The sequence below is a fragment of the Rhagoletis pomonella genome, unplaced genomic scaffold (genome assembly GCF_013731165.1).
Source record: "Rhagoletis pomonella isolate Grant_MI unplaced genomic scaffold, Rhpom_1.0 Rhpom_scaffold_00005, whole genome shotgun sequence".
In the NCBI taxonomy this organism is placed as follows: Eukaryota; Metazoa; Arthropoda; class Insecta; order Diptera; family Tephritidae; genus Rhagoletis; species Rhagoletis pomonella.
The window spans coordinates 44,538,371-44,553,971 of NW_023458559.1; the positions used below are offsets into that span (position 1 = coordinate 44,538,371).

Consider the following 15,601-nt stretch of genomic DNA (forward strand, 5'->3'; position numbering starts at 1 on the left):
TTTTTCTATTGCTCATATAATTTTTGTTATTCTTATTTCACATTTTCCTCATAATTATTACGCAAATCCTCCGTACTCAGCAGCAGCAAAAATAAAAAACATTGCAAAAAGAAATTTAAAATAATAACAACCTGCAAAAGCAAACGCAAAAAATTCGTGCATTACATATTTAAAAGAAAATTGTAAAGAAAAATCAATACCCTCTATGCAATCAGTGTCGACTGGTCTGCCTGTTCTGCCTTTCGAGAAGAGCGTAGAAGCTACGTAGAACTTCGAGAAAAAAAAAACGCCAACGCGGCACACAACCAACCGCAACAAATACAAATTGAGTGTATGTATGTATGTGTGCATTATATGTATTTGTATAGCCCACATTTATGCGCGGGCGTCTCTATAAAAGCTATGCCATTTGGCGACAGCACAAACAGTTGAATTTAAGACGTGAACGTGTTCGCAACGAGCCTAATAAAAACGAAAAGAGACGAGAAATTTTTATTTTATTTATAGTGCAAAAAAAGAGTGCAAAAACAATTAATTGACTAAATTAAAAAAAAAAGTATTATATATAAGGTGAATTTTTAAAACCAGTAATTCGAAAGACTGCATAAGACAAAACAACACTACATACAGCAGAGAGTAAAGCAGTGAAGAACAAGTGTATCTACAAGTAAATTATTGTTTCTTTTTACAAATTTTATTATTAGAGTAAACCAAAACAGCAATAAATACAGTGCTTCAGTGACCTTTTTTTTGAAAAAAAAACAGCGAGCAACAAAGAAAATATTGAAAAGTGGCTAAACAGCGAAAACTACCAAAATAAGTCAACTTAACCAGCTTTTTGTACTAACCATTTTTGGTTACTTGTGCTAGCCTTTTATGAACATATTCACTTAACTTACTACGGTAGCCTTTAAAGTATCAAATAAAGGCAGCGGCAAAAGTTTGATTTTTAGTTTACTAAATTTCACTGTACACGCACATAACGAAATGGTCAAAATTCAAAATGGTACATATGTACTTACATACATATGTATTTCGACATTGGGAGATATATGATTTGTTTTCACTTGAAAGTAAAAAAAACTAAAAAAAAGTTTCGAGCAAAAATTTAATTTTATTTCCTTTAAAATGTTACAGAATATTCTTTTTTGCAGCTTTTAAACAATTTTAATTTAAAATTAATAAAACAATGTTAGTTAAATATTTACATATAAAAAACTAAAATGGTTAACAAATGGTTTTAAATTTAAGAAAATTATTTCGTTAAAATTTTATAAAAATTTTTTGTTAAAAATTTAATGAACATTAGTTATAAATTTATAAAAGAACTTTCGTTAAAATAAAAAAAATTAAAAACTAATCATCCAAATATTTTTATACTATAATCAGAAAAATGTCGCTAAAAAATTTGACAGCTTATTCACGAAACTTTCGTAAAAAAGACATAATAAGTATAAAAAAATGTTGAAGTATTACATTTAAAATATTTTAAATTTTTTCCAAGATGTTCATAAAAATTTACTATCACATTTCCTTTAAAATATTATAGAATAGAATGTTCAAGCTTTTAAAAAAAAATTCAACTTAAAATTCATTAAAAATTGTTAGTTAAAAATTTATAAAACACCAAGATGGTTAAGAACTAACAAAAAAATTCGTTACATATTTTATAAAACTATTGCGTTAAAAATTTTATAAAAATTATTCGTTCAAAATTATCAAATTAATCAAAAAAATAGTAAGAATTAAATCCTTTCGTAAAATTTTTAATTTCGAAATAAAAAATATGGAATATTTAGAAAAAATAATGTTATTAAAAAATTGTAGCAAAAAAGCACTTAAAAAACTTAAAATTTTGTTAAAGCATAAAAGTTTGCAACTTCAATCAAAACAAAAATATTAAAAAGCTGTAGTTAAAATTTCATGAAAAATCTCGCAAAACAAATATGAACAAAATTTTCGTGCACACATTTTGAAAAATCCTTAAATAAGCTATAAAAAATTTAAAATTTTATGTAAACAACATTACTAACTCAAAAGTGATATCAAAAAAGGTTTGCTCTGTGGTACTTGTGTGAGAATTACCGCAACTCATACAAATAAATTTTTCCCACAGTATAAGTAAAAAAAACTGCTTCACTCTTAAATAAGTGTTATGTGTGCTGGCAGATTTTTTAGTGTTTCTTTTTTCTTTTTCAACAATTTTTCTTTTTTGCTGCTTCGAAATAATCATTGACGCACTAAACATTTAAAATTGGCAATGCACTAAATTTAAGTTTGGATATTAAAAAATAGTATGTACAAGAGAAATTGTGGTTACGTTAAAAAGTGTACGAGCTTGAAAATCATGAGTGGTATTCAGTGATATATGTAAATACATATGTACATTAGCTATAGTACATTAATGGACATACATTAAACCGCACCACCTTGCAAGCAAACCAAAAAACTCCCCCCTACACCACTGAAAAAATATTTTGTTTCGATATTGCCTTGTAAAACTACTTTATGTAGACTCTAGGGCGGTGATGGGCACCGCCTTGCCCGTGGGCAAAGCTCTTTTAAGCTTTCTTTATATTTCGTGTAAGCGCGTGCAGAGTAAAAGCTTTCTGTGCCCATCGCTGCTCTCGGGGTGTACTGCGAACTTTTTTGTTTGCGTGTAAGGTGGTACGGTCTAATATGTTTATACATGTACATACATATAGACTGCACAGGCTTGCTGTTTGTATATTTAACTGCTCCTGATCACGTTCCCCCAATCTACATAAACCGAACTAATTTCCTTAATATAATAAATTTTCCTCGCCACTAAAGTTATTTATTTTGCATTTAAAATTTTTTCCCCGACATTCTTATGCAGCTCGCGTCTTTATAAATCCATTAACTCAATTAGACTGATATACATACATACATATGTATCTCTTAAAAGGCTAAATAAGTGAGATACTTTGTAGAATATATTCAATGGAATTTAATTTTCTAAAATACGTACATATTTTCGTAAGAGCTATGTCTAAAAATAAAAAATTAAATAATTTGTTTAATATTCGCCTAAAATATGCAGATAGTACATACTACACCAAAACTGGGGAAAATGTATAAAAATTTGTGGTCAATTGCCAAAAACTCAAATATTTTGGATATCCCACTAAAAATCCGGCAATCTACCTGTGTATATTGTCCTGCCCATCTTCAAAATTATATACATAGAAATTATGTACATACATACATACTGGTTATATATTTCGTATATGATTACGGACATCCAAACGGCAATGACGTCATGCGCCGGTGACCATACTTGCCGGCAGGGTTACCACTGAAAAACTTTCTTTCCTACCGAGAGCTGGTTCAAAAACCTACCAAAATGGCTTCTTTCCTACCATTTAAGAAAACGGCGTTTGACGGCAGTAAATAAATTTTTTTTGCTGGTTTTTATATATAAAATAAGATTTCCAGGTAAACAAAAAGATCAGTGTAATAGCTATTAATTCTGTAAGAAAATTCTTTATAACGTATCAGGAGTTCAGAGAATTGCCGAAGGTAATTGGTAAAATTCTGCCCATACCAGGAAGCAACGAGATTTTTCAAACGCACTACAACAAACCAGAGACGTTTTCTGTCTAATGAGCAAATAAACCTACCAAAATTTTAAGCGTCCTACCATCCTACCAACGAGAAAAAAAAACCTACCAGTTTTGGTAGTAAAGGCCGAAAACGGCAACCCTGCTTGCCGGTCGCGCACTTTGCAATGCCAGTTCAAGAAATTCAGCTTGGACGAACAAGTACAAAAGTCACACATATGTACATAAACACATAGGTATGTTTATATGTACATTAGAGTGCACCACTCTCCAAACAAAAAAATCAATACTGTTTTTCCATCGGAGTTATAACATTTATTACGGGTATATTTAAGACAGCCGACAAAAAAATATTTAGATTTATGTGAGCTGGGTCGAATTGAAAATACTTCCAAAAATCTATCTTTTTATAAACAAAATTAGTTTTTATAAAGATTTTTCCCAAAAAATCACCTCAGATGATGGAAGAGCTTAAGCTTACAAGATCTGCATAAAAATGCTTAAACATTTTATCAACGGAATCAAAATAATGAGGTTTTTGGAGGTATTTTCAAATCATTTTAGCTCCTAATATTTTTCCAAAATATTTATGCTGAAGTCTTCAATCATCATAAATTTTATAGGTAATTCCGGTGGAAGAACATCAATTTTTTTTTTGTGAGTCATCCTAATGTGCATACATACAGACAATTTAATCCAGTTCTTTTACTTTGCCAAATAGTGCTGTTGTCTTTTGGCGGATTTTGGCGGTCTTAAATAATCTTTTTTTCTTAATTGCAGCCAAATACATAATTGTTTTCGCGCCAGGCAAATGACGTCACTTATTGCGGATTTAAATATTGTTATTTTTCGTATACAGTATGTAATTTGAGTCGTTAATGTCTAGCATTCAGAAAAGTAATTCATTATTCGTAGTATATTTTTTTTTTGCAGTTTGTTTTTAATTCTTATTTGAGTTCCTAATTATCATGTTACTATTTTTTATTGTTATTTATTTATTATTGCTGTTATTTTTTATTTTATTTTTTTTTTTCAAAAACTATTTTATTATTTGTTTATTACCTACTCAAATTTATTTCGCTTAGCTGCAAGCCAGATGCGCTCAAAATTTTTTCAATGACTCATCAAAGGTGTTTATTATTATGATTGACACTGAATGTTCGTGAATTCATATTACATATGTATCTACCACATACATATGTACATGCTAATGTTTGTACATTAGGGTGCGTCGTCGGAATTTTGAAATGTATTACCCATATTTTAACACCCAAATATAAAGTCGACTTTAACTGCTTTATAAATAGAAAACTTGTATGAAAATGTCACTTTATAAAGCTCTTTAAATCTATCTTAATTTTTATGAATAAGGCCATAAGACTTCTGCCAAGATTTTTCTTAAAAATATCAAGATTAACATGAGTTGGACCGATTTGAAAATAACTCAAAAAAATTAGGGTTTTATAAATAAAATTAGTTTTTAAAAATGTTTTTTTTTTTTTTAAATCATTTCAGCTCTTAAACACTTCTATAGTCTGAGGTGATCTGTTGAGGAAAAATCTTTTAAAAACTAATTTTTTGTATATACAAAATAAATAGATTTTTGCAGTTATTTTCAAATCGATCCAGCTCACGTAAATCTTAATGTAACAAAAAAAAAAATTTGGCGATAGTCTTTAAATATAAAGATAGTATAATTCCGGTTGAAAAACGGCAAATATATATTTTGGGTGAGGCACCCTAATGTACAAATATGCATATATTCATACACACATAGCTACTTGCTTTGAGTTTTTATCTCATAAAATTTGTTTTCTGGCTTTGTGTGACAACAAATTGTAGGTGGTCGCTGGATACGCTTAATAAAGCAAAATTATTTTTTTTTTGCGAATTTTTTTCTTTATTATTTGATGACAACGTAATTAGTAAAATGCATTCTTCGGTATACATTCGTACGTTTTTATTTTTAGACAAGCTCTGCTATGCGTGACTTTGTGCTCGTTAATAATTTAATGAACCCCAATGACCCTGAGAAAATAATTTGATGCAGATTCTAAAAAAATATCGCCATTTTCATTAAAAATTCGATTTTTTCTGTCTTACACATAAGTATGTACATATCGTCACCTGAAATGCAAAAAGACTTAGCAAACATCGTCGCTGAAATACATACATAAAGTCGTAACTAAATAATAAAAAATTCAAATTCAGTTTTTGATTTTATGAAAAAAAATATTAGTCACGACTTTTTCCAATTCAGTTACGATATTGTTACGTCTTTTTGCATTTCAGGTGACGATATCGAGCCCTAACCGCCAAAATAACGTAAGCGGCATTTTTTTCAAAATTTTCTTTTTGATGCAGAAATATTCCTAGAGCATCTAGATGCATTTCTGCATCAAAAAGAAAATTTTGAAAAAAATGGCGCTTACGTTATTTTGGCGGTTAAGGCTCGATATGTCCGAAAATTATTTTATTCCGAAGATAATATTTTTTCCTCTGGTTTTATCGGCTCTAGAGCCCTATTTTTTGATACCTTTATTCCTATATTTCGCTAGCAGAACACCATCTTCTTTGATCTTGCTATTGAACCAACGACTTATCAAGCTTCTCTGCGCTGTCATCTTTTCCGGCTTTTTGGCAGTTTTTTTTCTGAATCGAAAAGTTTTGGTTTCCTTGAGCTAGATCGCACATCTTACTTAAGGTCTGTTTAGGGGGGTTAGGTTAGACAAGCTGGAACAAATTTACTCTTCCATTTGAAAATTTGCGTTATTCTGGAAATAGTCTAAGAAATCTGTCATGGGATACAGATATTAGATAAAAGGCACTCATCCGAAGAAAAAATCTGAACAGTAATGAGGTTGAAGTTCGATGAAGATCCTTAGCATATTGTTAACGTTATTTCTAGAACATCAACTTTCTTTAACCTCTTGCAAGCAATTTTCTAAAATAATTTCGTCTACTTTCTTTCTTTGCAGCAGGGCTTTGGTTTCGAACCGGACATGGACATGGATATGGACATGGACATGTTTCCACGAAGCCGCCTCGGGCGCATGCATCATGATCCGTTCGGTAGCTTTGGCAACTCACGTAAGCATTTTTATTTGTCGCACACTCTCTCACAGAAAGCATACTGACTTTACTTTTTCTCCTTTCTTCGATCGATCAGCAGATTTTGGCTTCCCTCAGTTCAATTCGCTAGGACGTAGGCGTGCTGCCGATCATATGGGTCGTGACGATGACTTCTTCAATCGGCTGCCATCGGAATTCCGCCAGTATATACCCGACGGTTTTGGTCACAGCCGACGTGGGGAAAGCGCCACATTGCCACGGCAACATAGCGCGCAGCATTCACAACAGGTGCCAGTACAGGGTGGTAGTGGTGGTGGTGTCGCCCCAACAGCCTACTATCAGTCATATGTGCCCGCTTCACCGCCCAATGGCGGACCGCAATCGCCTTCGAAGAAGCTCTGCGATGCTGCCATACAAACCGAAGATCCCGCAATGCGTACAAGCGGCGATGAAGTTGACAGCGCTGCACCTCAGCAGCATGGTGATAGTCTAAAACAGCATGGTCTACGCAACACAGTCGACATGGGCGTCAAGTCCGCCTTAGAGTCAGAGCATGAAGCACGCGCGCATTCGGCGCCACCACATGAACAACAGCAACAACAACAGGTACCAGTAAATGGCGGTAAACGTCCAACACCGCCACCCCAAGCCGGTCAATCACAATTCGGCACACAAACTAGTCCACACGTGCAAACTGGCGCCCAGCAACCGCAACTGCATAAGGCTTACTATGCTCCACAGCATCAGCCGCACCCACAGCAACGACAACAGACGCCACCACCGCCACAAACTCCAGGCGGCAGCTATGTGCGTACTATACCGATCTTTGTCGAGGGTCGCTCCGAGCCGATCATAAACGCTCACAAGGAAATACCAAATCAGAACGCTGCGCCTGCTCAATCGCAGGCCACGGCTAGCGCAACGGCTAGAGCACATGTGCCACCACAGCACCAACAGCCACAATACCACCAGCAACAGCAGCAGCATCATCAGCCGCAACAGCAGCAACAACACCGTCCCACTCCAATCAATACTCAGCAGCAGCCGCAGCAACAAGGCGCTACCCAGCAGCCCGCTGGCGTGCCACCACAAACTCCACACACGCTGGACTCAATCAGCAAAATTCAAGACATTCAACGCGATGTGCTCGATCTCATGGGAAAGGTTGAGAAGTTCACTGGCACACGCCAAGACAAAGAGTACGCCTATCTCGATGAGATGCTGACGCGCAATCTACTCAAGCTAGATACAATCGACACGAATGGCAAGGACAGCATTCGCTTGGCGCGCAAGGAGGCCATCAAATGCATTCAGGCTTCGATCAATGTGCTCGAGGCGAAAGCGAACGAGAACACCAAGGCTGCTGAGCAGTCGGCAGAAGATGGTGCAGCGCCACAAGAAGCAACAGAAGCAGCGGGCGAACCAGAAGCGACTAAAGAGGCTGTGACGCGAAAGAGCGCCTCGAGAGAGAAAGTAGAGTCAGCTGTAGAAGCACCAGCGGCGAAAGCCAACGAGTCAGAGCCCGAGCCGGCTGATGCAAAACAAATCCAAGCACCCATACCATTGCCGCCACCAGAGGGCATGCAAGTAAATGAGGTAACAACAGCCGGTAGTGAGGCAAAGAGCGCGGAGACGAATATACAAAACAGTGAGTCGGCTGGGGAGGTGAAAGTGGCTGAAGAAGCGGCCAGTGGCGCGGTTGGAGAGGGTGCAACAACTGAGGTGTCGTCAATGGATGCGGCGGAGTCGAGCAAATGATGACTGGAACAGCAGCGCAGCTCTAACGGCGCCGTGAGGTCATCCTCCTCCTCCTCCTCCTCCTCCTACGCAGCTACATTTTCAAAGCGTTTACATAGCATCACCAAACGAAAGTCTTAAAAAGGACTCAGTTTCATACATCAAAATAAATGTAAAATTCGTTGTGTTAGAAATTTAACGAAAAAATTAAGAAAAAATACTTATATACTTACCTATACGTTTTTATTTTATGCCACAAAAAAAAATTAAATACTTTAGAAAATATTGAAAGAAATGCTGCTGTTTCCGGAAGGAGTGCGCATAATTTTTAGGAAAAGTACATATAATATTCGTAAATAAAATTGAGTAGATAGCGCGCAGATGCTCGGTTACGCTGAGGCCACAGCTGAAGCGATCTCGACTCTGTACGACGGCACGGGCATCATGTTTTGTTGGGCGAAAATTTAATAATAAATAAGAATAAAAATATTTAAAAAAATAAGCTTTTTTGTTTTTAAAAGTACAAATATTGGCGGTTAGGTGTGAAGATGCGTGGTAGCTTGGGAGATACTTGAAAGTAGTAGTACATTTATTATTTACCATAGATACTAGACAACATTATAGAACTCCTACGACAGCTACACAAAAACAAATTTTTGTTCGACGAACGATACTAAGAAATCTCGAATCACAAGTTGGCTGATGCAGAAGAATATTTTTCTATAGGGTACACAAATAAAAGTTGTCAGACCAGACGAGGTTATACAATTCCAACATATTCTGGATCGTTGAATTCGAATCGAATGCCAGAAATAAGAAGTTACAATGCTTTATTTTTCTTTCTAACCTCAATACTTAATATTTTGATACAATTGTAAAAGATTTCTTGAGGTTAGTGAGAAAACACTGAAGAAAATTTTTATTACGAATACAGTGATCAAAAATAAATAAAATGAATCGTTCGATTGGAAAAAATATCTAAAGGTTTTTGACGCTGTGTAAATTACATATTGAAGTAAAACAACACCCCAAAAATTTTTATTGTTGATCTAAAATAGCTAATTCTTATAGAACTTGGTACTGAGAACTTGTCACGACTTTTCTTTCTAACCATAAAACCAATATTAAATTTAATATTATCGACGATTTTTTGGGGTTAGAAAGAATAATTATTTTCTAGCCGACTTCAAAACAAGAAGGAGGTTATCAATTCATCGGATTTTTTTTATGTATGTTGCCTGATAACTTTGACCTACGTCAACCGTTTTCGATAATAATTTTTTATCGAAAAGATGGCACCGAAAGTGGTTGCCCCATACCAATTTGGTTTACATAGTTCCGATCATTGGATCTTTAAGAAATTAACTGTACATTTTAATATGAACATTAAAGTCGGTTGTCTTTTGTTTAAAAACTACTTCTTTTCAATTTGGTATCGAAAAATTATTAAATTAATTCATCTATTTTTTTTTTTAATTTTTAAAAAATATTTATAATCTCATCATATCTTTTTAACTAAAGTTGAGGCTATTATGCTCCGAAATTTCGAGACTCCGAAATTAAAATTATTTAGAAATTAAAAAACTATTAAAAATTATTATTACTCAAATGTAAATCTCATTTTGCATTTGCAATCGTATCCCAAACGTGTGAATGAAAAAATATTTTTTTTTTATCTTAATCACAAAAGACAATTTATTCAAATTTTTCAATTGAAGTTCGCTGTATTTCACAAAAAAAAAATAAATTTCGTCCCAATATGAAAAAATTTACAAATATACCAATCGTGTGACACTTCCTTAAGAGCCGCCAGAAATTCGGTTAAATGAAATCGACTTTTCATTACACTGCTTCAACTCTTCATATTGCGCATTTTCGAAACCATATTCACGGCCATATTATTGACTTGTCGTTATTCCTTCTTATTCAACGGTTTAGTTATTCTGAGCAATTCTGAGCGACGGCGGCGGAATAAATATTTATTCCAATAGTTTTTCTGAAGAGGAATTAACATTCGGAGTGTCTAAGTATTATACAATTATTTAATCTTAATCAGAAAAAAAAATATTAAAAATCAACGCGATTTTTTAGCAACTTAAGACTTGCATATTATTACCCTAGAATTTAATGGGTTATTAAACTGCATACTCAAGAAAATTCTAAAAAATCTGAATAAAAAGTTGAAAATTTAGCTGAAACTTTGCAGATTTTTCATAATTTTTGCACAAAGTTTGAAATCTGGATTTATATGGCGTTTGTTATATAATGAGCTAGACTTTTATGGGACAATAATAAACATTAAATAAACGAAAGCAAAATAGCCAAAATTTAACAAAATTTTGCTAGCTTAATCAGCTGATCACAAGTGTACCTTGCGTGTTGTTATTTTTTAATGCATAAAAAATTCCTTTAAAAAATATTAAAATTTCCGAAACAATAATTTGTTGAGGTTTCAGTGATACTCGAGGAATTTACGAAAATTATAAACGTCATAAGCACAGATTATGTCAAAAAATTTCAAAGTGAAACTACCTTCTTTTTTGTGTATTATGTATTTAATTATTATTATTTTTTTTTTTGAATTTTTAAATACATGAAAGCAAGGCGAATTTATATAAGGTGATGGCAGGAGTACAATGACAAAAACTTGCATGTATTTTGTTTTTGCTTTGGCGGCATAAACTGTCAAAATCTGTAAGAGTGTGTGTGCAAATTCAAACAAAATTTTTCAATTTGACATAAGAAGCCGTAAGGCGAAACACATACACAAAATCAGCTGATCTAGTAACACCACCTTATATAAATTCGCCTTGCATGAAAGCCTAACAAATATTGTCTAATTCAACGTCAAGAACTTTGTCTGCTTCAAATCGAATACATTAATCAAATAGATAAATATACCACAGTGTAGAGGAATAAATTATCTACATAATTGCAGTGGGGAGTATTGCGACGCGGCTTACCACTTTCGCGTAATCGATTGGTAAAATTCAATGATTTTTTTTTTTTTTGTGACATAAGAAGGAAATCTAAGCGTTTGATCAAACGTAAAGGAAGACGATAACAATTGATTACGCGATGGGCATTAGTCGTAGCGTAGTAGATACCTCTGCAAATACGTAAATAATTTCTTCCTTTACAATGTGGTATTTTTATGATTTGATAAATGCATTTGATTTGACTTAGTCTGAGATGAATTGGACAAGATTCGTTAGAATTGCATTAATTCTAATCTAAAAATTCGAAAGCTTATTCTTACAACCTTGTCAGGCTATGCCTAGAAGTTGCGGAAAAGGTCACAGTTAAAAAAAATATTTTAACAAAGGCGGTCAGCATTTTTAAAGAGACCAATTAAAAAGTAACAATCGGCCCATTTTTGGCAAAGGGTATTTAAAAAAAAAATAGTCCCTTTTTCATAAATCGATATATCGAGATCGCCTAGACAAAAACATTAAAAAAAAAATCGGAGAAAAAAGAAAAAAGTTATGAAAAATATCAAAGTCCTTACGTCCTCGTATATTCGGTTCCGAGTTTGGTGAATATATTAATTTTTGTGTGGATAAAATTGACTGTTGCACGCTGTTGTATGGTGTCTACATTTGTGGACTACCGTCCAGGAGATAGACATTTTTAAAGAATGGTTTTGAAGGTATCGGAAATAATTTTTTTTTTCCACGCTTAATAGCCAAAACTTAGAATTGATTTTCATGAAACTATTGAAAAAATCGGACACGGTTGTAGGCGAACTATTTTATTTATTACAAATTTACAGCGAAAATGCTACAAATGTATGCTACAGAGCACAATAAGGTTAAATTTAAAAATTGGAGCATTGCATTTAATTAAAAATAAAGTTCTTGCCTGTTTCTATTTCACCTTAAATGGATCAAAAAGGATAATTACAAACTAAAAAACAGTTTCTATTTATTACCTGTATGTATTGCTAAAATAATTGTGAAACTCAGTAATAAATTTTGATTATTACGCCTTATTTCGTTTTATTATATGCGTCATTAATAGACTTATTCAGACTTATTCTCCTCTATACCGTAAATATTCTTACTCTGCCTTATTCCGACATATTCGGAGTGTCAATAAAATGGCCATTAATGTCATAACTGTTTAAACGGTTGGTCCCTATTTCAATTCTAATTTCCTCTGCTGATTCAAATACAAGCAGTAATGAATTATTCTTGCTTAGAAATCTTTCGCCATAAGCAATTGTTTAGAGTCGTATTCTATAAAAGAAGACACAATTTGCTTAAGTGCACCCAAATTTAGACTTCTTTATAGTTTAAGCTGGTAGGTGTTTCCACGGTCATGATGGTCCCCTAAAATATATCGCACAACTCAAAATTACACATTTTTCAGAAAATGCGATAAACTATTTTTTAGCACATGATAATCATATGGTAAGACTTTATAAATAAATTATAACAAAACTTTGCTCCAGCTTTTGCTGAAAGGTTAAATAAAAGTTCTGTGTACATTTTTCGCGCATATTTTCAAAAATGCCACATTTTGAATTGTGCCCCTTTTCAAGACGGTTTGCGATATGGACACTATTTAAATTGCGCAATTTGTGGCTCGTGGAAATTCAGTATCACCGGATCAGTGGCGCAGTAATGACGTAATGCCGGATTTCCACTGCGCATTAAATGACACAAAAAGTAGAATGACAAAGTTTGTCAAACAAACATTGCCACTAAATAAATACGTTTCCACGTGGCATTTTTTAAAAAAACACATCTTTTTCGTTATTTCGTATTAGATGGAACAAAACCGCGTACTTCTTTATATTTCTTCGGTTTCGAGTTCTTTAAGAAGTAACTAAAAAAAAAATATAGCAGTTGAAGGTAAGCAATCCACTAAATTTTTCCTTTAATACATAAAATATTTAAATTTTAGAACTCGAAATTTACTTTGTAATAAAAATATAGTAAAAATTAACTCCAACTATAAAAATGTACTAACCCAAATTCTTCATTAACTGAGTAGTTAGTTAATACCCCGTTAATTTTTTTTACTGTAACACTGTATTAAAGAAAAAAAGTTTCCCAAGTAGTTATGCTGTTATTATTAAATTTTGCAAAATAATTTTTTTTTAATGTTCTACCAAGGATTAAAAAAGACACCAAAGCCACACAGTACAATTTGAAGCGCATACTTTTACTTAAGTACTTACTACATATAAGCTTATGATCCTGAAAAGTTTAGATTAAATGAAAAATTTATAAAAAATCTTAACTAAAACATCTTTGAACTTTTTCTAATAATGTTTTTTTTTTCCTTTATAAAAATACAAATCCGTCACAGCTTACGGTCAATAACGGACAAATAAAATAAAAGGAGGATAAAAATTCAAGTACATAAAAAAGGATTTACTTAAAAACACTGCAACTAAAACTGAAATGAATAACCGTAACTAACATTCCATGTACATTAGGGTGGTCCAAAATACACAGAGAAATCAACATTTTGGAATTTTCTTGTTGCCACCCCTCACGTTAATAAAAAATGGAAAAATAAGGACACTCCGCTGCCGGGGCTTTGAAATTTTCCATATATTTTGTATGGGGAAAATAAATTTCTTCGTAGAATTGCTATAAAATCGTTAAATATAAATATTATTTGGTCGAATAAAAACATTTCCCTTCAGAAATTTTCCAACAATAGAAATATGATGCAAATTTGACACTCAAATTGTATTAACTATTTTATTAACTATTGTTCAGTTCTGGGGGGTGGCTGGTACAAAAAATGTTGACTACCCTAATGTACATATTTATGTTAATAAGTGCCTCAAAGCGAAATAAAAATATGCATACCTCTGCTTAATTATACATGAAAAAATTTACAATTGTTTTTTTTTTTCTTGAACGAATTATTAGTCAAAATGTACGGTAAAAATATTTATGCGATGGTCAATTAAACGGGGCATACTGTAGTACATAATTAAGAAACTTATTTTGAAACAAAGTAATTTCAAAACAAACTTTAAAATAAATTGTATTTATATAAAAAAAATAAATAGAAGCAAAGTACCTCCAAAAGCTACCTAAACTACAGCTCCAAATTAATAACTTTTAAACTATCTATGTAAGGGAATGTTATAGCACAGACAGACGGCAGCGTTAATCCGAATTGAAGCGGCACAGTTGTTGCGATCAAAATTGTAACCTGCTAAACGGCAGTGTTGTGGATTAAGTAAACCGCTACAATATTGTTAGAGAAGGCAACTGACACAGCTAGCCTGTTAACTAGAATACTCGTTAAGGTCTTAATTCGGTATTCGGTAACTCCGACCATTGTTTTGTTTTTGTAAATTACCGAATATATCATTACCAACTCAACGAGGTGACAATTCTGATAAAAATGTCAGCTGATTCCTTTCTGTCACTTATTTGCTGGAATTTTCTCGCGCGAGAAGTGATACACTTTATCAAAAGTTCAATAAATCTATCTGTCGTGGAATTAATAAATGTTTATAAATTAGAGAACTTCATGTCAGCTGATTCGAAAGTACTTTTAACCAGAAAAAGAATAAGGGGCGTTCGAAGTTGGAAGTGTTACCGAGTTACCAGATAACGAATTAATACAATAAAGAGGATAGTCTGAATACCCTTATTTATTTATTTTTTCTAAATATGCAGCTATATTATATTTGAAAGCTACATATGTATATGTATGTATAAAAGTTCTAATTTTAATTGCCAATTATTGTTATGCTATTCTTTAACCTAATAACGTTTTTATTAACCATTTTAACCATAGCTTGAAGCCCGTTTTTATATTTTTTTTATTTTGAAGAAATCGTCTCTCTTCCATCAGACGTCGCTAAACTTGCGAAGAAGTCTTATGAACAAATGCTATAATCTCAGAAATATTATTGTTGTTGTTTTTCCCCCTTGAAAACCAAAATTTCATTAAAAGCAGACTCAAACTTAAATAAAATTGTTCTAGTTTTAAGATATACATATGAAAAGATACTAACATTTTGATGTAGAATTAATCAAAAGATATTTAAGCTGCTTCTAACAAGCAAAGCATACATACATATATTTACATGCGTACGCTACATACATACAATTAGGGTGGCCCTTAAAATATCAACATAATGATGTCGTACAAAATAGCGACATCCACGAAAATCCCAAAATAAAAAAATAAGAAAAAAATAATTTTTTTTTTAACCGTAAAAATTCTAA

General features: G+C 32.8%; 2 protein-coding genes across 11 annotated transcripts in view; one reads left to right on the forward strand and one right to left on the reverse strand.

Moving 5' to 3' along the window:
* The window catches only part of LOC118739041 (BAG domain-containing protein Samui), a 37,887-nt gene extending 28,992 nt beyond the window's left edge, over positions 1 to 8,895 (forward strand). For 2 of the 8 annotated variants that reach the window (XM_036470139.1, XM_036470140.1), the window contains 2 exons: positions 6,563 to 6,674; positions 6,754 to 8,895. In XM_036470139.1, the coding sequence (XP_036326032.1) occupies positions 6,563 to 6,674; positions 6,754 to 8,414 (1,773 nt within the window). In that variant the 3' untranslated portion in view covers positions 8,415 to 8,895. Of the gene's footprint in view, positions 1 to 414; positions 668 to 6,562; positions 6,675 to 6,753 lie in introns of those variants that run through there. The other 6 variants (XM_036470147.1, XM_036470145.1, XM_036470143.1 and 3 more) reach the window with 6 other exon arrangements.
* The window catches only part of LOC118739040 (nuclear hormone receptor FTZ-F1), a 628,268-nt gene that overhangs the window by 336,932 nt on the left and 275,735 nt on the right, over positions 1 to 15,601 (reverse strand). The window lies entirely within an intron of this gene.